At 45.3% G+C, this 25492-nt stretch overlaps 1 protein-coding gene across 3 annotated transcripts; it reads right to left on the reverse strand.

Annotated features, from left to right (window-relative positions):
* Positions 1-1966: 1966 nt before the first annotated feature.
* Positions 1967-24298, reverse strand: LOC119461664 (zinc finger protein 501). Of its 3 annotated transcripts, none has more exons than XM_049671858.1 (3): positions 24186-24298; positions 20954-21117; positions 1967-4222 (listed from the first exon to the last, which is right to left on the reverse strand). In XM_049671858.1, exon 3 carries the CDS (start codon positions 4077-4079, stop codon positions 2970-2972), a length of 1110 nt encoding a protein of 369 aa, XP_049527815.1. In that variant the 5' UTR covers positions 4080-4222; positions 20954-21117; positions 24186-24298; the 3' UTR covers positions 1967-2969. The 3 variants fall into 3 exon arrangements, with proteins under 3 accessions (XP_049527815.1, XP_037578965.1, XP_037578967.1); XM_037723037.2 differs by having other exon boundaries at positions 24116-24270; XM_037723039.2 differs by having other exon boundaries at positions 20954-21114; positions 24116-24266.
* Between the last annotated feature and the right edge of the window lie 1194 nt (positions 24299-25492).

Consider the following 25492-nt stretch of genomic DNA (forward strand, 5'->3'; position numbering starts at 1 on the left):
GTGTGGCGCCGTGGCGGATCACACCGTTTTCGATGCACGCGGCAGGCCGCACCTTTTTTTTTTTTTATCCAGCGGCCATGCCTCGGGACGCTACTACACCAAAGTTATTGAAGACGTCCACAGGTTTCTTTTAATGAACAGAAGCTCTCCTGGATAACTGTACAGTGGAACATGTGAAAGCCGGTTAAATTACAACCATGGGATCTGCTCTTCCGATCATGTCCGAATGCAAAGAAAGTCCTTGTGTCAGCCCAGTTGCGTACACATTACAACATACTTTTAAAGTGATACAGTCAACCACTATGCTAAGCAATGCGAGAGTGGACATTATCCAAGGCTTATTTTAGATCTGGAATTTTTTCTGTAAACAGGCTCTGTGATATGCTGGTACGATGAATACTGAACAGCAGCACAAACAATAGTTTCATTGACGTTTGTCATTCATTCATTTAGTATTAACATTTATTTCTTTATTTTTTGCTCGTAGCATGGAGAAATGAAGTAGCTGCAGTACTCTCTACCTGAATTTCTCCACAGCAGAACACAACAGAAGCACAGTGGAACATCTGCTAGAGAGAAATGCAAATAAAGTGCAAAAACAGTTCTATGGCCGCTCCATTGACTTCCAGGACGACAAACATGACAAAGTGCTTTAGGTTTTGGTTTCAGAGGCTTTGGCATTGCAGATGAAACATAAGTTGATCTGCCCTCATTATTTAAGAAAGCCGATCAAACTTGTAAATGCATACTTATTTTTTAATTACTACCCTAAAATCGCTCACTTCAGAAGATGCTGTCATCAACATCACTATGTCAAATGCACCTAATTAAATCTGGACGAGTGGCAGCTATGATGAAAAAAAGATGCCATTTTCTGTGCGCGTGTGACACAGGTTAAGTATTCTTCAGCAACACAATGTTTAATGAAGTCTCTATCAGGGACAAAAGTTTTTCGTTTTTTATTTCATTACTGAAAGGCAGCTACTACGTGGTTCACGCTGTACAGACCCTATAAAGCCCTTTTAAACATGGAGTTGCCACTGTACACTGCGCACGTTGTTGACAATGCATAGACGGGGATCCATAGGTAGAGTTGCAAAAGTGGTATCTGGCACTGCTGTTAGCTGCAGTACAAGTCTGTGGGAATCCCAAACCGCTCGAATTCATGCATGGCCTCAAAGATCGGGCTGCGCGCGAGCCCTTCCAAGATTTTTCACATTTCTGCTAGGCGCATAGGGCGCAAGTGCCGTCGCGCTGTGAAAAAGGAAGATTGTTACACCAGTACACAACATGCCACAGCACGTAGAGTGCTTCTTGGTCTATGTCACTTTTTTTTTTTTCGTGTAGCTCTGGCGGAATCCAAAATGACGCAGATACGAAAAATGTAGCTCCTGCAGCCAAAGCCTCTCCATGTCACCGCTTTCATTTTAAAGCAGTTAACACCACTTTGATGATGCAAGCATGCCGAGACATTTAATTAGCAGGGAACCAAGCTTGTGTTGGCAAGGCCATGTTATGCAGTGAACACACAATGTGTATGCCAAAACACGACACCAAAAATGAGACCTGTAACGGGGCACGCGTCGCCCCACGGACTTTCTACTTTCCTGCGGTCGCCCGCATGTCTTTGAGAGAACCCAATGTTAAAAAATTACATTATGGGGTTTTATGTGCCAAGACCACGATCTGATTATGAGGCACGCCGTAGTGGGGGACTCCAGAAATTTGGACCACCTGGGGTTCTTTAACGTGCACCTAAATCTAAGTACATGGGTGTTTTCGCATTTCGCCCCCATCGAAATGCGGCCGCCGTGGCCGGGATTCGGTCCCGCGACCACGTGCTTAGCAGCCCAACGCCATAGCCACTAAGCAACCACGGTGGGTCCGAGAAACCAACGTGCACACAGAGTTGTCGGCATTATGCAAAAGATCTGTATCAGCACGGCAGGAAATTGTACAAAAAGCCTTCAAAATGAGATCACTTTTATTACGAAATGGTCTTGCACAACATGTAGCATATCACAAGGTCTGCCATTATCAAATGGCAAAATAGTTTGTACTAGTTCTTATGCTGCCAAATTTTGCATGGCAAAGCTCAAAAACCTCTTCACTTCCACTGCACAGCTCTTAGTACAAAGTTTGAACTTAAGGCGAAATCAGCCACACAAGCTCAGAGTGCTTACTGACGAAGCAAGACTTGAATGCCCTGCAATGAGTAAAACTTCAAAAAGAAAATACTAAGTGGGTGTTGCCAATGCATGTTGCCCCCCTTACATGGGGCTGAAGGTATTGAGACAGTTGTGAATGAGTGCTCCAATGATCAAACAGTTGCAAAAAAACTATAGCAACTTCAAATTTAAACATTAACATGACAAACCACCTCAAACTAAACTTGTTACACTTTCCATTGCAGTACTGCTGTAGTATAAACATGAAATAACTTTAATTGAAACCATCAATTTTATATGTCCGAAATAGGTCATGGTGTTCCGGCACCTTCATCTCAGTCAATACAGCAAAAAAGAAAAACTTTTACCCAATACAGAACACTAGCATCTCATGGCCTGTGTGCAAAGGTTAGTGCTCGGTGGGAGAAATGAGACAGATGGCATGCTAGCTACTGCATATGCAAATTGAGCTTAACTCCCTTACCGTTGTACATCCACCAGCACGTTGAGCAAATGTATCCCACAGCAATAATCTGGCACTTACAGTCCCCACGTCAATTGTTAACAGCCACAAGGTCTAAACTCAGCCACAGCAGTGAACAAGTTTGCATTTCTCAAATTAAAAGCATAAGTTGAACTGCTGTAGTCATAAAAGCCAAAGCAGGAACATCTTTTCTAGCCTGCAGGAAGGTACGCAGGCTGCTTTTCAACATATCATCCTTTGGCCAGATGAGCAGACAAGGTGTGCAGTGAACAGTGATATCACATGTTGCAAAAGGCAGAGATCTGCCTGCCAGCCTTTTAGGCATCCTTTTTCCTAGCATGTATTCGCATGTGGCGTGCCAAGCTGCAAGTCCGTGTGAGACGCTTCTTGCAGATGCCGCACTCGAACCTTTTCTCACCTGTGTGAGTGAGCAGGTGTCTCCGCAGTTGCCTCAATGCCCAGAACGTTTTGTCGCACAAAGCACATGAAAATGGCACATTGCCTGTGTGCACTCGTCGATGGGCATCCAGGTTTTGTTTGTAGACAAAAGAAGCAGGGCATGCACTGCATTTAAAAGGCCTAACAGCTTTGTGTGACAATTCGTGGGCCTCCAGCGAGTGCTTTAAGGCGAACACTGAAGGACACAGGCTGCACTTGTGCTTTTTGTCAACCGTGTGTAGCTGCAGGTGGCGTACCAGGTTCCCTTGCTGCGAGAACCGGCGACCACACGTGCGACACTCGAACGGTTTTTCTCCCGTATGTGTCCTCTTGTGATTGGCAAGTGTCTTTCGATGAGTGAACGCTGCCGGGCACGCGTGGCACACGAACGGCCGTTCGCCCGTGTGCGTGCGTGCGTGTGCTACGAGGAACGGGAGCTGCGCGAATCTTCGGTGACACACATTGCACTCGTACGGCTGCTCACCTGTGTGCGTTCGCTCGTGCTGGCGTAGCGATTGAAGCTTTACAAATTCGGCTGGACAGAGAGAGCATTCGTATGGTTTCTGACCCGTGTGTGTACGTAGGTGGTGGATCAGTGGAGTCCGCTGAGAGAACGAACTTTCACAGATGTTGCACTTGTACGGCCTCTCACCAGTGTGTGTTCGGATGTGTAGGCTAAGCAGGTAAAGAGTAGTGTAGGCCGCAGGACACGAGGGGCACGCGTATGGTTTTTCACCTGTGTGCGTGCGCATGTGCCTCACGAGTGACGTCCTGCTGGACAGTGTCTTCTGGCAGACCCGGCACTTCTGTGGAAACAGGCACGGCATAGTCACTTTGAGTGACGCCATCACTGCTTCTGCGAAAGTTTCATTTTCGGCGGTATCCGTGTCGTGTATACCCAGCCTTGAGATGTGACCACAGCTGACTCTTGCAGAGCGCCTGGGGGGTGGCATTGCAGCACTCGGTCCTCGGCACCTCGAACTCTTCATCTTGTGTCTGGTCCACCATGCAGAAATGACGCTACCGAGACGAATAATGGTAAAAACATGCAATCAGAATTAAGGCTGTCTTATGTTTGTCCACTGACACGCTGGGTCGGAAGACATGGTGCTTCAATGGTCCATTGGCAATCCTGCAGAGAAAATTAATCTAAATTACCAAGAATGCTTGTAGAAACAATCACAGCTTTTTCTCAATTAGACATAGTGTCATAGGAGATAACAACTGTTCATCTTTTGGTAATGACACGTAGTAATGTGCTGGCTTTTAACAAATCACTTCACTTTTCATAGCACATATCATCATCATCATAAGCCTATATTTATATAGTCCACTGCAGGATGAAGGTCTGTCCCTCTGATCTCCAATTACCCCTGTCTTGCGCTAGCTGATTAAAATTTACACTGGCAAATTTCCTAATTTCATCACCCCACCTGGTTTTCTGCCGTCCTCAACTGCACTTCCCTTCCCTTGGCACCCATTCTGTACATCTAATGGTCCACCGGTTATCCGTTCTACGCATTACATGGCCTGCCCCAGCTCCATTTCTTTCTCCCAATGTCAACCAGAATATCCAGAATATCAGCTATCTCCAGTTACTCTCCGATCCACACCCCTCTCTTAACGTTAGGCCTAACATTTTTTTGGTCTATCACTCTTTGTGCGGTCCTTAACTTGTCCTTGAGATTTTTTGTTAACCTCCAAGTTTCTGCCCCATATGTCAGCACCGGTAGAATGCAGTGATTGTACACTTTTCTTTTCAACGACAGTGGTAAGCTCCCAGTCAGGATTTGGCAATGCCTGCCGTATGCACTCCAACCCAATTTTATTCTTCTGTACATTTCCTTCTCATAATCAGGGCCCCCTGTGAGTAATTGACCTAGATAAACGTACTCCTTTACAGACTCTTGAGGCTGACTGGCAATCCTGAATTCTTGTTCCCTTGCCAGGCTATGGAACATTATCTAAATTCGATATTCTAAACATATGCTGAACATAAATATACCACTGCCCAAATGACAACCCAGTGAAGTGTCAGTGTGCAGCTTCCCAAAATTCAATATAACACGTGTCATATGTACTTCCTAGAGCACTAAAACCCACTTGATTCAGTGTTATGCTGCTTATATCCTCTACTACCCCTTTGCTTGATACTTAAGGAGAAAAGACAACTGAGGCATGTAGGACTAACAGAATAGAACATCACCACTGTGTCCAGCCTATTTATTATGACCAACACCTCCTACCAGTCATCTAAAACTCATCTTGCACCAATCAAGTACATCCTATGCCTGCAAACTTTCCAATCTCATCATACCACACAAACCTGCAGGCTCAACTGCATTCCTATCCTTGGCAAAAATTCTGTTATTCAAACGGACCACTGGTTATTGACTCTTTGTATTACCTGATCTTCAACAATCCAAGTTTGTGTTTTGCCTATGATAATAGCTACCTGCATTTGCTCCAATCCACGTAACCATTGGTGCTTCTTAAAGGGGACCTACAACACTTTTTTAAGGTCACAATTTTTGCTATAGGTCTTTTTTTAGCACGTCAAAGAACAGCAAAAGGAATTATGATAATAGAATTTTAGCTTGTCCGGTATTCCTCAACGGCCACCTCATACGCTAAAAGCTTGGTAAGTCGACTCTAGTTAATTGAAAAAAAAAAAAAAAAAAAACAGCTGCTTCCGGCTTGTTGTCTGGTCCCCGTAAATATATGCAACACTCTACGAGGCAGGACACTCATTATTTTGGAAGGATCTGACTGCACAATGGATAATTCGGATGGTTTTGAACAGCTACAGTAGACTTCTGGTAATTCAACTCCAGTTAATTCGATCCCAACGAAAGGTTCTGGCTGGCACCCATGCATTTTTATGGGCCCCAACTTTTGTTATCTTGATCCTAAAATTGGCCTTCACCGCATTATTCGAACTTGACCAGTCAGCAACACACGCGCCTGAGCCCTACGTTAACCCCAATAGCAACCCTGTTAGTAGCAGAATCTGTCTCGGCAGATCTTAGGGGACTGTGAAGGCGTTGAACACACGTAATCTCCCATCAAAAACACCTATAGTCAACATCTTATTTTTCGAACTCTCTAGGGGCCATGAAAACATCGGAAACAATGAATGAATGCCCTTTTCTGCCCCCAAGGGCTTAAATTGCTACAGGCACTTCCAAAATAGCTCTGAAGGCCTGCCAGTACACTTATTAGGTGCATCCGTGCTTACACTGTGACAGGACACGGTGGATGCACGCGTGCATAATTGAAGAATACATACTCTGTCCCAAAAAGTAAACATCCTCAACAGAGACCTGTCTGGCTGGGTGGGATATATTAGAAGTGAAAACTGCTCCAGCCAAGGGAAGTTCCCAATGTTTCAGGACCAGTTTAGTCCCTTCTTCAGGGGGTGACTGAAGCAGCCAAAGAAACGGCATCTTTTAAACTGCTCCAGCCAAAGTCATTAACTGTTTCAGCCAAGGTTAAGAAGTTTCCAATGTATTGGAACCAGCTCAGTAACTTCTTGAGGAGATGAGTGAAGCGGCCGAAGAAACAGCGTCTGCAACGACCGATTGATGTTGTCCTGAGTATTTTGAAAGTACAACTCAAGCAAGAGTCTTCTCACCGAGTTGGTCTCGGTGTCTATCAAAGAGGCGCCGTCGAAATCAATTGCATGGCCATGCTTCTCGCAGTGTTCAGCGAGAGCAGTTCTCTGTGCTTCGAGTTTCCATACGTCGTTCTTGTGTTGGCATATTTTGTAGGAATAGCTCTTGGTTTCACCGATGTAAGTGGCGGGGCACTTAGAGTTGGAGCATGACACTCTGTAAACAATCCTCTGGCATTTCTTCCGACAAGGTTGGTCCACTGACCGTGGGGGCAAGCTGGTGAGCGTTTTTATTTATTTATTTAGCATACCCTCAGGGCTATTACGGCATTATAGAGGGGAGTGGTTACAAGCAAAACAGGTAAATTCAACAAACTGTTAATAAGGCAAAACAATATGTAAATACAAAAACAAAAGTCACCTGTACATACAGTAAAACCTCGCTGTTACGCTCCCGGGTGTTGCGTTTTCCCGGTTGTTACGTCGCTTTCGGCTGGTCCCGGCACAGCTCCCATAGAACCCAATGCATTGGTAACCCAGCTGTTACGCTGCAACTGTGGGACCGTTCCTGCATCATACGTTGTGAACTGCCACCCCGCGCTGGCCCAAGCGGCCATTTTTACTTTTCACGTCGCTTGGCTTGGCTGCTTGACGATGGCATTGGCCGCCCAAAGTGCCGGGGGCGACACTTCTGACGTATTTTCGGTTTCCGCCAGCAAAAGTATGGCCCTTGAGATCCGTATTCGCTATCTAAAGATGGTGTCTATGACGCGTTGCAGCCCTAAAATTGGTTTTGGCTCATAGATGTTCTGTATAGAGTCCAAGGGCGATAACGCCGTCGCCGTATGTGCGAGTGAAAGCGTGCGAGGGGAGCTGACGACCGCGTCTAAATCTCGCGCACGAAAAAAAAAAAAAGCAGGAGGAAGCGCGCCTTCTTCTGTTGCACTCGAGGCACCGGCAAGAAGAAAGGGGGGACGGATAGCGGGCAGCATTGTGCTCTGGCATCAACTGCGTACTGCGCGGCGGCGTGCGGGCCGTATCTTGAAAGCGATCTACGTTGGGGGCAGAGTCTACGCAATGTGTGTCGGCAGCTCGTAGCTTTGTGCGTGTGGTGTGTTCTCGGTGCTCAGTTTGCGTTGAAGCAAAAGACAAACACGGTCACTTCGCTCGCTTCTGCAGCGGCGCTTAAATTCCTCACGCCAGCGTTTGACAGCGCGTGTCCACGCTCATCGAGTGTGATGTGTTCATGTTTGCCTGTGGGCGCTGACACCATGCTTGTTAATATAGTTAATAAGCGAATGTTTACAAGTTTACACAGAAGATAAAACTACTATTCTTAATTTGTATGGCTGCCTACTAATTTGCTATCGCAATCGATACTTAGGCTGTCGGGCGAAACTGTGACTTTTTTTCACACGTAAGAATTCAAATAATATTGTGTGCAGTTCAACACTACTCCCCATTTCTCAATTTTTTTCATCTTTCCTGGCTCTTACATTTTTTTTTACGGTCCCGTGAAAAACGTATCAGTGGGGTTCAACTGTACAAAGTTAGCTATAACATTCGTGGATACAGGTTGAACAATGTTAAGAAAGGGTTCCCGGTTATACAGTATTAGCTATGATGTTCTTGAATAATTGGTGATCTGCAATGGTGACCGTCAAGGCAGGAAGGCGATTCCACTCATTGGAAGAGCACGTTACAAATGACTGCAAGAAAGTGCTGAATCTGCGTAATGGAATGCCGACCTTATGAATATGATCTAGTCTCGGTGATATGTACGGAAGCGGGGAGATAAGTTTGTTGCGTAACAGCGGGTGATGAAAACACTTATGAAAAAGGCACAGACGGAACATTTTGAAATGTGATTACAAGGATGGTAAGTTAAGGCTAGATTTCATGGTACTGATAGCCGCGGTTCTGATATAGTTAGAAAGAATGAAAGGAGTACAGTTATCCTGAACAATTTCCAATGACAGCGTTAGGTTTATTTGACCTGGATCCCAGAATGATGCAGCATACTTAAGTTTGGGCTGTGTTACAGTTTTATAAAGAAGTAATTTTAAGCAAGAAGGTGCTTTGGAAAAGTTGCATCGTAAGTAACCTAGCATTCAGTTAGCGTTACTTATATGTGCGATGTGGGTTATGGCACGGGCTTGTGCGCAACTTTAACACTTTTTTCACCAGCACTTTCGAAAGCTGTTCGCTGATTCCAGGAACATATGGAATGCCAACACAATGGGTTGACTTGGTCTTCATTGTCTCCAGCGAAAGAGGGGTCCAGAGGGAGGGGGCAGACGACCCTGTCGGTGCTACACCCGGCAGATGAAGCCTTTTGTGTAGCCACTTCTTATCTCTACGGTTACGGTGTTTTCTTCTTGTCGTCTAATGTGCAGATCATTTTTGCACGGAAAAGAAGCGTTGGAACTAGAGGCTTTATGGGCTGCAGGGTGGTTGGAACTGAACAGCATATATCGGCCGGTGTGTGTCGGCTTTCTGTACAAGGTGCCGTCTTCTACCTGTTCCGAGAGAACTGGATCGCCTGGTCTATGGCTTTGAGATGGGTGAGGAAGCTATCCAAGGACGACTTCATGATGCAAAAGCAATCATCAACTTGTCAGTAAAAGATCGCAGTGCTGTCCCTTCAATATGCTCCGCTGCAAGTTGCACAGCTGTGACTGAGATCCCTGCACTCGTAGCAGTTCTGCTGGCTTGCCTGTAGAACTCGCACTTGAAACTAAATTAGGTTCCGTTTAAGCACAACTCTAACAAGCGGCATAGTTAGTTGACGTTGAGGCTGGTCCTCTCTCCCAGGAGTTCGTCTTCGTTTAAGGCGGTTCATGCAGCAGAGACTGCAAGTGCAGGCACACTTGCAAATGGTGAGATGATGCCAAAGGAGACGATGCACTCATCACTGCCTACTGTCACCTGCTTCATATGTTCTACAAAGTGACCGGCATTGCATCTGTGAGTGGATGTTTTTCCCCCGAGCGGAGCCAAAGTCTTGTAAAGATAGTTGGACGACGGCCAGAGTGCAGAGTTTGTGAAATCCACTATTGGGCAGAGAGGAACACTGGGCTTGTGGTTCTTGGGAAGCCCACAGAACCCCAGCATGAAGCTATTTCGACAAGCGTGCCACAGGTAGATTGCTTTTGACTCAGGGTGTTGTTTGAAGATGTAATCCAGGAGCTTGTTCAGTTCCCTCGGTAGACTTGGTGCGGGATCTTTTTTGAGCATCTCATAGGCCGGATTTCAAGGAAAACTTGAATTTTCTTCTCGTACCGATCCCGATCAAGCAGGACACGCATGTTTCCCTTGTCGGCAGGAAGGATGATGATCCCAGTGTCTTGTCGGAGCACCTGAATCACAGTATTTTCTTCCTTCGTCAGGTTACGCTGATGTCGGTTTCTATGAGCCGATGGCCTTGAGCCATACATGCCCTCGAATAACGTTCTCAAGCCGCGTTATGCCATCTTCTACAGCCGTGACAATCTGTGGCAGCAGCGGCCGTGCCGTGGTCACATTAAGGTTGCGGCCCCTTGCGAACACACTATTCAGAAAGGGAAAGCTATCCTGACGAGAGGTTGACAACAAAGTTAGCACTCTCAGTGCTGTGCCGGTCTCCCTCTCCTCCTTTAAGTGCCACCAGTTTGCTTTCATGGGAAGCTCGCTGTCCTTGAGCTGCAGTGGCAGCTATGTTTCATGCGAAATCGTCCAATGATCAAACATTTTCAGGCATTCGATGTTCAAAGAACAAGTTGCGCACAAGCCAGTGCTCCGACGACCAAAGGACTGACCGTCTAAGGAGATATGCCAGGTGATTGTTTACAAAGTGCCGTGCTCCAAGTGCCCCACCACTTACATCGGGGAAACAAAGAGCTGTTCTGACAGAATACGCCAGCACAAAAATGGTTTACTAAAACTCGAAGCACAGCGCAGCGCTCTTGCTGAACACTGCAAAAAGCACGACCGTACAATTGATTTCAACGGCGTCTCTGTGATCGACACTGAGATCAACCCAGTAAAAAGACTCTTGCTTGAGTTGTGGCACATTCAAAATACTCATGGCAACATCAATCGGTCACTGGGGACGCTCACCCCTGTGTACGTCCATGGCCTTAACAATGCCACAGAGGGGAGAAATCACAACACAAAGAAGATGGGAGATTAAAGGACGCTGTTTCTTTGGCCACTTCAGTCGCCCCCTGAAGAAGGGACTGAGCCGGTCCCGAAATGGCGGGAACTTCTAAACCCTCAGTAAATATAAAAGAGCGCAACCTGGAACATGTTAGAAGATGTCGGCACGAGTGCTTCACACATCTTAACCTTGGCTAGAGCAGTTGTCGCGTCCGATAATCTGTCCCGCGACAGTGGCCCCTTTTCATTCTTGGTATGCTTCAACGTGTAACACCGCTGTATCGCGGCGAAGCTGACTTTTGAGAACTGGCATTATGCAACGCTTTAACCCCTCTAATTTTTTCCTGTGATTCGAAGCCATCCACAAGGATGACAAAGGCGGAGTTGGAGCTATTGATGACAGCAGCGAATTCTTTAAACGAAAACCATGGCACTGCAAAGCAGGAACCTTGGTAGTGAACGTCAAAGCAGCTAGGCCTAGCACCGCCACGGTGGCAACAGCTGCCAGTAGATTGGTGCGTGTAAGCGCTGGTTCGACGCTGCAAGATAATCAGAAGGACGGTGGCGGTGGTGGCTTTGATTAATGCCATTTCGAACCTGAATTCATGGCAAAATGTTTAGAAATTCGGATGGTGAAGGGTTTCAGCGTGTGAAATTTCCAGAAGTCCCTTTACACTCGCTCTTTGGGGTTTGTGGCAGTGCCATAAAGGCATCCGAAAAATGGGCGAAGCTGACTTTAGAAAACCGGTCGCCATTGTGAAACACATACAGTAGAACCCCGCTGTTACGTTTTTCACGGGACCGTAAAAAAAAAAACGTAAGAGCCGGGAAACGCAAGAGCCAGGAAACAGGAAAAATTGAGAAATGGGAGTAGTGTTGAACTGCACACAATATTATTTTAATTCTTACGTGCGACAAAAAGTAGTTTTGCCCGACAGCCGAAGTATCGATTGCGGTGAGCTATACAAAGTAAGAATAGTAGTTTTATCGTCTGTATAAACTTGTAAACATTCGGTTATTAACTAATTAACAAACATAGTGTCAGCGCCCACAGGCAAACATGAACACATCACACTCGATGAGCGCTGACACGCGCAGTTAAGCGCCGCTGCAGAAGCGAGCGAAGTGACCTTCGTGCTGTTGTGTATCGCTTCAACCCTAACTGAGCGCCGAGAACACGCAGCACGCAAAAAGCCACGAGCGTAGAATCTACCCCCACGCAGATCGCTTTCAAGATAGGGCCCGCGGGACCGCGCGCGCGCCGCCGCGCAGTATGATGCCTGAGCACAATGCTGCCCGCTACAACCCCCCCCCCCCCCCTCGCTCCCTCGCTGGTGCCTCGAGCGCAACGGAAGGAGGCGCGCTTCCTCTCTGCTTTTCTTTCGCGCGCGAGACGCGGTCGTCGGCTCCCCTCGCACGCTTTCACTCGCACATTCAGCATACGGCCGCGCGGCTTCCCTCGCACGCTTTCACTCGCACATACAGCATACGGCGCGCGGCGACGTATGCTGTATGTGCGAGTGAAAGCGTGCGAGGGGAGCCGACGACTGCGTCTCGCGCGCGAAAGAAAGCATACGGCGCGCGGCGACGGCGTTATCGCCCTTGGACTTTATACGGAACATCTATGAGCCAAAACCAATTTTAGGGCCGCAACGCGTCATAGACATCATCTTTAGATAGCAAAAGCGGATATCAAAGGCCATACTTTTGCTGGCGGAAACCGAAAATACGTAATAAATGTCGCCCCCAGCACTTTGGGCGGCCAATGCCATCGTCAAGCAACCAAGCCAAGCGACATGAAAAGTCAAAATGGCCGCTCGGGCCGGCGCGGTGTGGCAGTTCGCAACGTATGATGCAGGAACGGTCCCACAGTTGCGACGTAACAGCGGGGTTACCAATGCATTGGGTTCTATGGGAGCTGTGCCGGGACCGGCCAAAAACGACGTAACAGCCGGGAAAACGCAGCACCCGGGAACGTAACAGCGGGGTTCTACTGTATTGGGCCATCGGCCATTTTTCTTGCTAAAAAATCAGGTGCGTGTTAGATTTCTACTTTGTTTAGGAGCTTTTATGTCATTTGAACATTAGTTTTCTACTTTCTACACATTGAAAGGGGGCGTGTTAGAAATGGGCAAATACTGCCAAATGAATCAGCGGCGTTTTTTTCCACTTTTCTGCATCCTTATTTCGACTGCACTGAGGCTTAAAAAGGAAAATTAGGCATACATGGCACCAAAATGAAACGAAAATGCAGCAACACTATGGACATCAATAATTACTGGGCTTGACCTGCAGCAGGATGGGCGCTCCCGACAAGAAGCCATGAAGTACAACACAAAAAGAAGTACACTGAGCTTGTATGTGAAAAATGAAGAAGTTATCTGGGCCTTCGAAAGCGAAATGTTCCGTGCGTCACGAAAGCAACTACAAACAACAGGTCATCCAGAGTTTGAAGAGGCCTTGCTTCAGTGGGTGGTCAACTCATGTGATCCAAACTTGCCATCGAGTGGACCCTTCCTCATGGCACAAGCCGAGAGGTCTGCACTGATGATCTGCATCAATTTGCTCAAGGCACCGGAAGGGTGGTGTGTGCGTTTCAGAGAGAGAGAGGCAGATGGCCTTGTTTTCAGAACTGTATGTAGTGAGAAATGTGCTGTCAACAAAGATGTCAAGAACAACTGGAAAAAATGCTCAGCTGCTCGAGCACATTGCTGCCTACAACCCAAATTCTATATGTAACACTGATGAAGAAGAGCTGTTCTTCAAGGCATCACCAGACAAAACAGTGACTGTGAAAGGAGATCCGTGCATCAGTGCAAAAAGGAGCAATGAACGAGTGACTGTGCTTTTAGCCCCCACCATGACAGGGACAGATTGCTTGCTGCTTCTTGTGATGGGAAAGGCTTAAAAGCCAAAGTGTATCAAGAACATTGGCGACCTGCCGGTGGAATACTGAGCGAATAGAAAAGCATGGATGACATTGAAAATTTTGGGACTGGGTGCAAAAGTTAGACCGACACTCTTCTTCGAAGAATCGCAAAGTACTAACCAACCTCGACAAATGCAGTACACATTATAGTGCACATAACACTGCCACTGGAATGAACACTGAAGTTTTTTACTGCCTAACACATCGGCCTTCCAGCCGATGGACCAGGACATAATCCAGTACGTAAAGGCTAGTAAATATCAAAGGCGTGTCATGGAATGTATGCTTGTGTGCCATGAAGTCGGCAAACAGTATGACGGCGAATGTACTGAACGCAGTTCACATTTTTGCTCACAGTTAGAAAAATACGCCCCCGCCAGTGGCATAGCCAGAAATTTTGTTCGGGGGGGGGGGGGGGGGGCTCAGGTTGCAGCGCGGCCTCCTCCTTATAGAAGTTGTCGAGGGATCAAATACATGAATAATAACTGCATTGCCAATGCAATTGTATATTAGATGCTGCAAACGAATTATTGAACGCTACGCACTGTCAAGTAAAATATGTATTTTTTCATAAAAGAATATACTCGGATGTCCTAAAAATTCTGGCAGAAATAACTGATATCAATGCGGCCGCGTTTTTTTTTTGTCTATTTAATAAGGAAAGAAAATATCACACGGACATTAGAACTATATGAGTTCGAAACCAGCAAAGCAGTGTATACAGCTGATATGAAGAACGTAAAGGCCATGAAATTAATAAGTTGAGGACAAATATTTTGATGAATCTTCGCCATTCAAGAACCTTGTTTACATTTTTGAACATATGCAATGGCCAGGAAAAAACCTCAATGACGCTGTCCCTCGTTGCAATAGATTGCGCAGGAGCAGCTGTTACCGGTCGTGTATTGTAATTACACCGAGATTAAACTCGCTACAGTGAGTACAAATAAAAAGTAGGAGAGAGAGAGAGAGAGAGAGAGAGATCTCATAAGGGAAAGGCAGGGAGGTTAACCATGCTGAGCCCGGTTGGCTACCCTGCAAGGGGGAAGGGGGAGAAGGGATTGAAAGAGAAGGAAGAGAGAAGTTCACAGTTCACACGTTGCACATTTAAAGTTAAGCGTTCATCGCTGAGTTTCGTCACAGGCGGTCATACAGGCTTGCGCACTTCAAAAAACACAGCAGCGCCTTTGTAGCCCTGCACACAGCAGACGCACGAGGCCACGCGCCCAAGGTCTTTTCCTCCGTAAAAGGCCTGTCGTCTAAGTGCCCCAAAGCCGTCCGATGGGCAATCCTCTCATCTTCGTATCTGTGTAAGTCACATAAAAGTAGGAGTTCTGCAAAATATACATTAGAAATGCGAAGATAGAATGGAATATATAAATGCGAAGATACAACTCGCTAAAGGGCAAAAAGAGTCGCTGGAAACAAAGTTCACTGCTTGTATACACAACACCTCGCAACAAGATATTTAAATATACGTCTAAGTCTCCAATAAATCTACGTATTTAAGCAAACGTCACTGTATATTATGCGTCAAACAAGACAAATAAACACGTGGCGGAGTCAGAGATAGTAAACTTTGCGCGCAGGAAGACAGATGATCTAGGCAAGAACAAAAATATGATCGCAGAAATCGTGATATGTACTCGGGCCATGCAGCGGTCGCGACAGCACCATACAGGTAGAATAATAGAGGAATAATGCAGAAACCAGTACGAAAATGTGTAATTTAACTGCCTGCACAGCGGCAACAATTATTCTGCACCCAAAATTAAAGGAGGGTTTTGCTTCGTTTCAAAAAAATAAAAGCAGGTAGCTAAAAAGGAAAGAAAAGGACAAACGAAAGCCACAGATGATGCGGCAAGTTACTACGCAATATCCGAGTGTGTTCTTGGCAAACGCCGCGTGGGCCGGGCTTTCAATGAGCAAGGTCGGTCAAAATTGGTTATTGATGCCCTCGTAATTTTCGTATTCGCATGATGATTTTGATCATGATGCTAACTGCTAGATTAAACGGCTAAAATTTCTGCGGTTTCAAAGCTAACGAACAGTCATACGTTTTCATAATTACGAGATTATGGACCTGAAGGAACAGAGCTTTTTACTTGCATTGATTTTTGCTGCTTCGCTATCTAAAGGACAAACTTCTCGGCGGGGAAGTTGAGCGAAGCGGTCAATGACTTCGGACACGTTGATGCCGACGTCTCTGTGGGTGTATAGAAGCACCAGTCTAACCATGCGTTCCACAGACATTGTAGAGCGCAAGTAGTTTTTTAGTAAACTCTTGTTAAAAAATATTCTCTCTGCGCTGGCAGTGGTCACTGGAAGGGTGACTAGAATCTGGAACAGTTTGTACACATTTACATAGAACCTGCAGTCGCAAAGGGAGAGGGCATGTATCCGGTGATAAAACCTAAACACACTCCTTCGATGTTGTTTTTACCCTTGTTTAGGTACTTTGCACAATCAGTAGGCTGTTAGATTCCGGCGATGTCCGTCGTTTTGTCAGGACGTATGGAGAAGCAGCCACCTTTTGCAACTAGGCTTTCTTTGATAATTTCGCCACAAATTTGTATAATTTGGTTTTGTGCATCTGGGCTTAAATACGAGGCATTACTGGGGCAACTTTCCAAATGGTTCTTCAGATATGTATCTCCACAATCAGCTCGCATGCGAAGAAGCGCTCTGAAAATACCTGTATTTTCAGCGGGGCCTATGCTTAAATCCATAGGACCACTGTTCCTGTGGCCAACGAGAGCCAGACCTTGTAGCCCGCAAAAAGAATTTCCTCAATAATAGGTCATTTCCTTTCTCCTGTTTTCTCAAATTTTACTTTGTCTGCCCTGGTCCAGCTGATCGATCACATTGGGCACGCGTCCTGAAAATGTTTGGAGAAAATTAGCAGCTGCTAGCTCACAGTCACGGTAATATTTAGTATTTCCGTGCGTGTGGAAGATTGCGAGCGCGTGCTTTCATTTCTGGAACGGCTTGGACACGAGGGCTCCAGTGCACGCATGTTGGTCCAAGTTTATAACAGCATTAACCCCATAAAGTTCCAGAATTGAAAATCTTTTAAAGCACGCCTTTGGAAATGTCAGTGCACCTTTCACGTCAAAAGTTCATGAGAACGTTACACCCATACAGTTTTGGAATTGAAATCCATGCGCTCTGCAGATTCCGCGGCCGCTGCGAGATGCCGCAACGCGCCCGCTCGCTATCGAAAAGCCCTTGAAAGTTCGTGCTCGGATGGGGCTCCTTGCGTTACGTGACCCCAGGTACCACGAAATCCACCCCAGGTGCCATGAATCCAGCCCGAGTTCGCAATGTTCGTGCCGAAATGTCTTTCGAGCGTGAAAAAGACATTGCAGACAGAATGCAGAATGATTGAACATAGCTCGCCTACACGAACATGTCGCAGCCTATGACACTGTGACACCTGAACAATGGAACATTCCGCACTCAAGAACGAATTATGGTCAACAAATGCTTAGACATACACTTCCGACTTTACTCAATCACCTCGCCTTACGAGAAATAGACCTTCTGTCCTTATGCAGCCTGCACAACTACTTTCAGTCAAACTAATCCTTGTTGTTTAATGAGTTTGTTCATATACCATACTGTATGACTTTTCCCCCCTTTATTTGATTTAGTTTATGCTGCACTGAATATAGTGCTATGTTATGTCTTTTTCCCTATTTTTCTTCCTGTTTTTGTATAATAAGACTTTCTTTGTGTAATCTATAATGCTCATGTATACATTCAATATTTCCTTGTTAATGCAGGCTACTTGTTTTCCTAATTGTTAAAGTGTATTACTACCTGTCTCGTATACACATTTTTATTTTTTTTTGTAAATTGACACCTTCGCATCTGTTTACTCACATGTGAGCGCCCGACGCCCTCTGTTGCCTTTGATGGGTTTTTGGGCTAGGTCAAGTTGCCAGCGTGCAACTTTTTATCCAGAACCCCACCATGTAATTCTTTTCATGGGAAATAAATTATTATTATTATTATTATTATTATTATTATTATTATTCCCGGCGTCGGTGATAGTTTTGGTCGGCGGTGCATGCCGGCACGAAAAAATTTCGGGGGGGGGGGGGGGGGGGGCTGAAGCCCCATCAGCCCCCCCCCCTGGCTACGCGCCTGGCTCCCGCACGTTATTGCCAACCGTTTTAGACCCAGTGGCTTCATTGAGCTAGTGCCCTGCAATGCTACAGTGGGTGAAGTGTAGCCAGATGACAATACATGTGGCTGCCAGAATTTTGACTGTGTTTTGCCTGATGCAGTGAATTGTCGATTGCGTCGGTATCGAAGATGGTGTAACAGCTAGTTAACCTGACTGACGAGGCAATTGCCAGAGACGTGTTGAATGGCGAAAAAAATTAAGCTTCTGAGGAAGAGGGGCCACGAGCTGCCTGACGACTTTCAGGCACAGCTTGACAACTTCCGCTTACTTGTGAGGGAGGAAATTGAGAAGAAGAATGTCGGCGCAAGCTACATTGTCAACATGGACGAAGTCCCACTGACTTTCGATATTCCGCTTGGGAGAAGCGTAGCCGAGAAAGGTGAAAAAACTGTTTCCGTGAGTACAACAGGCCATGAGAAGGCTCACTTCACCGTTGTTCTCGCCTGTTGTGCAGATGGCACAAAGCTGCCTCCTATGCTGATTTTTAAGCGAAAAACGTTGCCAAAGGACTTTTTTCCTCCCGCTGTGGTGGTTCAGGTGAACACAAAGGGATGGATGGACCAAGAAATGACGGGTGTGTGGCTTGACCGTTTTTTTTTCGCGTCGACCCGATGGATTCTTTCACGTGACGCCAGGAATGCTGGTGATGGACAGTATGCAGGCGCATATCACCGATGTCGTCAAGAAAAAGATAAGTTCAAAGAACTGCATCCCAGTCATCATACCTGGCAGCATGACGAAGATGCTTCAGCCACTCGACATTTCTGTGAACCGCAGTTTTAAAGCGGTTCTGCGACGCTTGTGGGAGACCTGGATGTCGGAGGGGGAGCATACCTTCGCATGCGGTGCGCAGACTATGGAGAAGTGGCCAAATGGGTTAGTGAGGCATGGATCTCAATTTCTGAGAAAACCATTGTTTCAGGGTTTCAAAAGGCTGGGTTGATCCCGTTCACGGCTGATTGCGATGGTGAGTTGGATACTAGCGAGTCGGAAGACGAAAGTGATGTGCCAGCCGAACTGCAACCTGAAGTAGCTGCATTGTTTGTCAGCGACTCGGAGGACGACGACTTCGATGGCTTTGACTGAACGCCGTGATGTAAGCCATCATTTGCACTGTTCGTGCTATCAGAATAAAATACTTTTGTAAAGTATTGTCTAGACATTGGAAGGCGCTTGCACGCGTGTCAGCGCTGCCTACTGCAGTATACGTGGAGAGGCGGCGACCGTTGCAAGCGTGTATTTTCGTCACACTTCCTCGCGACCTGATCCTCAACGAGTTTTTAAATCGCTTACCGAACGAGCAGGTGCGTCTTATACACCGGTGCGACTTATATACGTTTTTTCCCCTGAAAAACGGCCGTTTTGAGGGGGGTGCGACTTATAGCCCGGAAAATACGGTAAGTTCTTTACATACTTAGACCACTCCAATTAATGCATGGCTTTTAATTGCATGGCAATTAACACATGGCAATGCTTGTTGGCTTGTGCTACAAGAAGCAAAGAGAGACTGATGATTCTGTGGGTGTTTGCCACATTGCTGCAAGCGCATATGCAATGCACAAACTACTAAGTAGCTGTTCCGGGTATTATTTCAGTTGGATAATGGCCTGATAACACATAAACATAATATTTCGTACGTTCACGATTGCCCCTATATTAGACTCGTAAGATCTTTTTGCAGCCTTCAGGGGAAAAAAAGATAAAAGCTGCCTCAGCTAATGCGCAGAAATGTGAAATCGGCTATTTATAATGTTTCCCCACTTTCAAAAAAAAAAAAAAAAGATTGGGAAAAAAAGTACAACTACAGCGGGAATTGATCCCACACTTTGTTAGTGGTAGGCCGAGATGGCACCACTACACTAATGTCTTAACTCAACATGGTGGCTCTCTGACAGGTGTTTTCCGGAAGAAGGCAGGTTCAATTGCCTATGCAGCGCTTCTTTTTCTGAATCTCGGCTTGCTACTATATTTTTCTGCTACCGTTCCAGGCAAATTATACACAAAACATGGCTATATGACAAATTCACAATTTGCAGTTGCTACTAAAAGCGCCGTTTTCAGAACTGCGGGTGATCACTGAGTTGACCAAGGAGGTAGGTGTTGACATTGATGCGATGCGTTTTCTACAGCGTGCAATTTGAGCATGGTACAGCGCTGGCACCATGCATGTTCCTGCCCCCATAGGAGACATCGTTGCACCTATTTTTATTGAGAACCCCTTCGTGTCCATCAGGTGCAGTCTTCACAGCTGTGGCAGACGATCGGCATTTTCAGGCGGAATTTTTCAGCGGAAACAATTATTGCATTTATGTATTTATTTTTAAGGTTACCGAAATTACTATGCATATGTATGGTATCAAAAGTAAGCTTTATGAAGCGAGATGCTCCAAGCATTCTCAATGATGTGGCATGGGTAGCGAATCGGATCGCTTGCCTGAGTGATGTCACTCACCCGCAGTAGGCAGTGTGGAAAGGGGTGATTGAAAACTCAATGAGCGGCACCGCTGCGATTGGTAGCAATGTGCATCTTAAAAATCTTATAATAAACTACACTCTTTACGCAGAGCATTTAATCTGTCTTTTAATGATTAGAAGCACCCACCCTACCAACTCGGTACATTTGTACACAAGCTTGGTAAAAACTGTTCGGGGTCCCTTTGAGTTGCATGGAGCTCTGGGGATTTCAAGGGTATTGCACATACCTCGTTATATCCATTATTTCGTTATATCCTATTAAATTATAACGAGGTTCGAGTGTATTGAACAGAGGCATCAACTCCAGCTTCAATCCAGTTAGGTCTATAGTTATTATGTACATGACATCACTGTTTACTGACCGCTTTATCACCAATTATGAATGATTAGTCTATGGAATTGCTCTTTTTCAGCTACAACACCACAGTTTAATTTTGCATAAATAGGTCGGTTCAGGTAGCACAGTTTGTTTTGCTGCAAAATCAAATGCACAAAAACAATGGGCAATAAAACAAACCTGCAGACTTGAAATTGACTGTGTGTCACTGCTCTTCCATGAAACGAAACATCCAGCTCCCGTCGGGAACGCCTTGGTCGACGTCACAGTTTCAGGTGGCTGCCATATCAGTGACCCCAGCTGCAGGCCTGGCGTAGATAACAGCCTCTAGCCTCATGCAGCTGCTGAAAGATTCAGAGAAGCAATTTGGTGATGTTGGTATCCGCGTGTCACACACAGATATTTACACAATAGCAGTCTCTAAAGTTTTGCATATAACAGAATGGCTGTCAACAAAACTGTTCTCCTGTTGTACACATTGTCTGCAAATAAACACCATCCATCAGGCCATGCCAGCCAACTCAACAACTACTGTCTGCAGCCGTTATGATGAATGTAATTTAAGGAATGATCAATGGATACCCAAGGCTACTTGGGGGTATGAAAGATGCCGTAATGGAAAACTCCAAACATTAATTTCGAGCACCTGGGGCTCATTATGCACAAGTGTGGTACAAGGGCATTTTTTCATTCAGCTACCATGAGAATGTGGCTGCCATGGCTGGGAATCAAACCCGCGACCTCAAGGTCAGCAGCAGAACACCATACCTGATGAGCCACCATTGTGGGTGGTCTGCTAGACGAGTACACCAAGTATATAACAAAGCACATTTTTTGCACAAACAAAGCACAAAGCAACTGAATTCACTTTTAATGGATCCAGCTAAGATAAAATATTAACTACAGTGACTAAATTTTGAGCTAAAACAGCTGACATAAGCCATATGCAACTAACTTTGTTGTGCTCACACTTGCTTACAAAATACTCCTCTGAGATGAGATCGCTTGATTTAGATACACAAGAGCTAGAGGGGAAAAAAAAAAAAAAGGCTGACAACAGTGACAGTAGGCCTTTTCCAAGCAATCCCAGAGTACCTTGTAGGTGCGCGGTGCACTATGGGGAAAGAGTACATCAAGCGAGCAGGCTCACTGGGGCCCCCCGCTACCCATTTGCCGCCATGTAAATACGAAAAAAAGAAAAGAGAAAACAAAAAGGACAGATATCAGCGCACCGTTTCTTTCTTGATGCTCCTGACGACATAAGTACACATACCCAAGGCATCTACATTTGTTTCTCCATGCAAAAAATTGGAAAGAAATAATGCAGTCTATGTGGTTATTACCGACCTCCCACTCTTTCGTGGAGAGCTAAGCTCCGCTGTAAACATGTCGCCTCCATTGTTCAAAACTTTGTTGATAGAATGCGGCGTTGTCAGATATCATTATATCGAATATGTAACATATTCACCCCGGATATCATGTCTCACGCATGTGTAAAATTGTATGAAAGTGGTTTACTCATATTCTTGCGGCCAGCTTAAGAGAAAATGAACACCCACTAGACATAGGCTGTCGTGTTGTAACAGACAACAAAAAGCAACCACGAAGTGTGTATATATTACAGCGAAAGGACATGAAAATCCAGGATCCAGAGCCAGCATGACAACAAACCACACAATATTGCTTGTTCATCTCAGTGTTTATGCCAAGTTTTTTTTTTTTTTACCATATAAAACATGAAGAGATGGCTGCTGTTGCTTCTGGCATTTAACAGCGGCATAACAAAAAAATGTTTTTTCATGTCAGTAACATAAGAATGAGTAATAATAACTGACTTTAAACACAAATACATCCTTGAGCTGTCTTCAGCTCTCAGAAGGATAGAAGAGGTTGACTAAATACTTCTCGAAATCTCCTATTCAAACAACCAGTTAATTTTGCAAGCTGTCTTAGTAGTTCCCATACTGGGCAATTTTGGCTGCTGTGAGGTGATGTGATGAATGTGATGCTTGACAATGGTGTATTCTTTGCTGCTCAACTGGGACTCCTCTTGGCACCAGGGGCAACTGCAGGGACACTATTTCCTAACGTGCACAGACATATAGGGCAAATGCATAACACATTTTTGGAAGAGGAGCTCCCTCTTGCATTTTTTCGCTAGTCACTGACTATAATCTGACTGTTCCTGTGTATCTACAAAATTTTCATCTCTTTTTATACTTTTTTTAACATGTATGTTGTCAGTTTATTTTTTCTCCTGTTAAATGTTACCCCATCGCAGATCTAAGTCCTCGAACTCTCACTGACTACCGAACATTCACCAGAATGTTCTCTGACCTACATTTACCACACCATATTCCAAAGCAGTAGCTTGGTCAAACCGGTCTGTCACCATGGTCACTGTATGTCATTGCACTAAGCATCTGTCTTGGGCCTTATAGCACTACTAAATTTCCAGCCATTACCATATCCCATTTTATGGTTTCACCTCAACATCTCTTAATTGCAAAGCATGTACTTACCTACTTGAAGCATGAACAGCCGCGGCGCTAGTCTTTGCTACAGAAAGGCCCAGCTCCCCCATCCTTTGCATTGCGACCAATGTACAGCTTTCATTTTGAGTCAAGCGTTTAACTTTGTTTGCACAGCCAGACATGTCACCCAAATACCTTGCTGCAAGTTCTGTCAGGCGCCCACTGTGCTGAATAAGTTGCTGTCATTTGCAAATTGCACCCAGATCACTCGCCTCTTACTGCGGCTGTTGACAGCCGTCTGTAACGGCACATCAGTAAACTTATTTTGTCACGCATCTGTGACCCAGTGACAACAAAAAACAAAAACAGTACAAAACGGATAATGTAATTTACTTTCAAACTCGCAATAAGTTGAACTTAAAACGATAAAAATGAACAGCGAAATATACGCCTACCTCTCTGATTGAACAGTATGTCAGACAAGAAAACGACGCTGCGGAAAGAAAAGCGGCTGAGGCAAGCGAAGGCTTTCTGCTTTTGATTTTAGTTCAACAGGGGCTCCGGTTATATGAAGTCCGTCATCGTTTCTAGAGGCAAGATTGCGGTAACAAAGGCGTTGTCATCGCAAAGAAGGCGATCTCGGCTTTCTGGTTGCCGTTTGCGCTAAGCTAAAAAAAAAAAAAAAAATGCTATGAAAAAGTATACGCGCGTCAAGTGCAGTTAATTTTTGCAGCGTGACACTACTATGTGGTGGGCAATTTCAACAGTACAAAACAGCACAACAATGTGGAGCTGAACAAAGCGCTAATGTAGTCAAAGAACTTCAACAATCGCCTCATTTGGCAAAAAAGAGGAAATGCACACGCACCTGTTATTGGAAGCTTTACAGTCCCGGTAGTGAGTATTTTCTAATATAGGAGCGAGAAAGCAGCGTTTACCAAAGAAAACGATCAAAGAAATGCCCCCTCAGCCAACGGTTGTTCCTGGCGAAGCTTACCCGGTTTTGCATAAAAAAGCTCGGGCTGTGGATCTGACTATGGATCTGACTGCGTATGGCTTCGTGTGCTTACATAATGTCGATGCGGCTGGTGTCCCAAAGAAAATAGGTGGTTTTGAAATTTGCGCATGTACAGTGATAGTATCAAAAATAGTATGGGTTTATTCTAAGTATGGCGTTATTACAGTTTTGACCAAGCGGAGAAGTGACATAGGAGAGTTCTAGATCTGCACCATACATCCAGAGACCTGCTGTGTCCCATACGCATTAAAAAATGTATCGCCTTTAAGAGTGGAACGCGATAGTTATCAAAGATCCCTGACTGCTTCTCACGCTTCCTGGCAGCTGCAACTTATGTAACCGTAATATTTACCAGGAAAAGCTGGCTGCGAACGCTATGCACGAAGGCGAGCTTTCTGGTAGAAACGCAGCCTCTTGCGTGGGCCGATCCCAGAGTTTGTGCACAGCGACGCGCCAAGATTAGATAATTTCCCGCTTTCTGTTAATGTTTCACACTTTTAATGTTTGAGCCTGAGAGAAGGTACGCGCTGTCGGTGTTTTGTTTCATGACATTTGTTTATGTGCTGTCATTCTCAAAATTCCGAGGAATAACTTTGTCAAGAATTAAGACAATTGGGTATAATCAACTTTAGTGATATAATGGTGCTGCAATATATCCCGCATGTACCGCGTGTCACATAGTAAGGCTCGGCCTATACATATACCTAAATATATACGAAAATTTTCGCTCACGGAAACCCGCTCACGCCGGCGCGGACACCGACAACGGATTTCGCGCTTATAGTTCCCTTAGCTGCTCTTTCTGAAATGCGCAGCAAGATCGCATTTTATGGTGCAGATAATTGAATAAAAAATTTGACCCTGTTACTTGCCCGGTTTCTCAAGAAAAAGAAAAAAATAATAACAGACTTGTGCATTGCGTGTAATTATACTTTAAAAGGTTGCCCGTGGATGACTGGTTCGTTTGAGACTGCGTGCGAAAATTTGCGCCTTTCGTTAAACTCCACCATATAGCCCCTGGAGCGCTTGAATACGTAATTTATTGCACAGACCGTAATAAACCGAAACACTCTGCATTTTGCCTACACATAACCCATGACTTACTTTCGCCAAATATTAACTCTGTGTAACAAACAGTTCACTCGGGACACTGGTTAACTTAGCTGAGCATTCACTGTATGAATTTTTAGCAGAACTTCTACTTGATCCATGTGCATTTGACTGCGC

Source organism: Dermacentor silvarum, chromosome 8, assembly GCF_013339745.2.
Source record: "Dermacentor silvarum isolate Dsil-2018 chromosome 8, BIME_Dsil_1.4, whole genome shotgun sequence".
In the NCBI taxonomy this organism is placed as follows: domain Eukaryota; kingdom Metazoa; phylum Arthropoda; class Arachnida; order Ixodida; family Ixodidae; genus Dermacentor; species Dermacentor silvarum.

Bases quoted from the DNA above. Each gene is read 5' to 3' on its own strand.
- LOC119461664 (XM_049671858.1), bottom strand. From the start codon at position 4,079: ATGAAGAGTTCGAGGTGCCGAGGACCGAGTGCTGCAATGCCACCCCCC.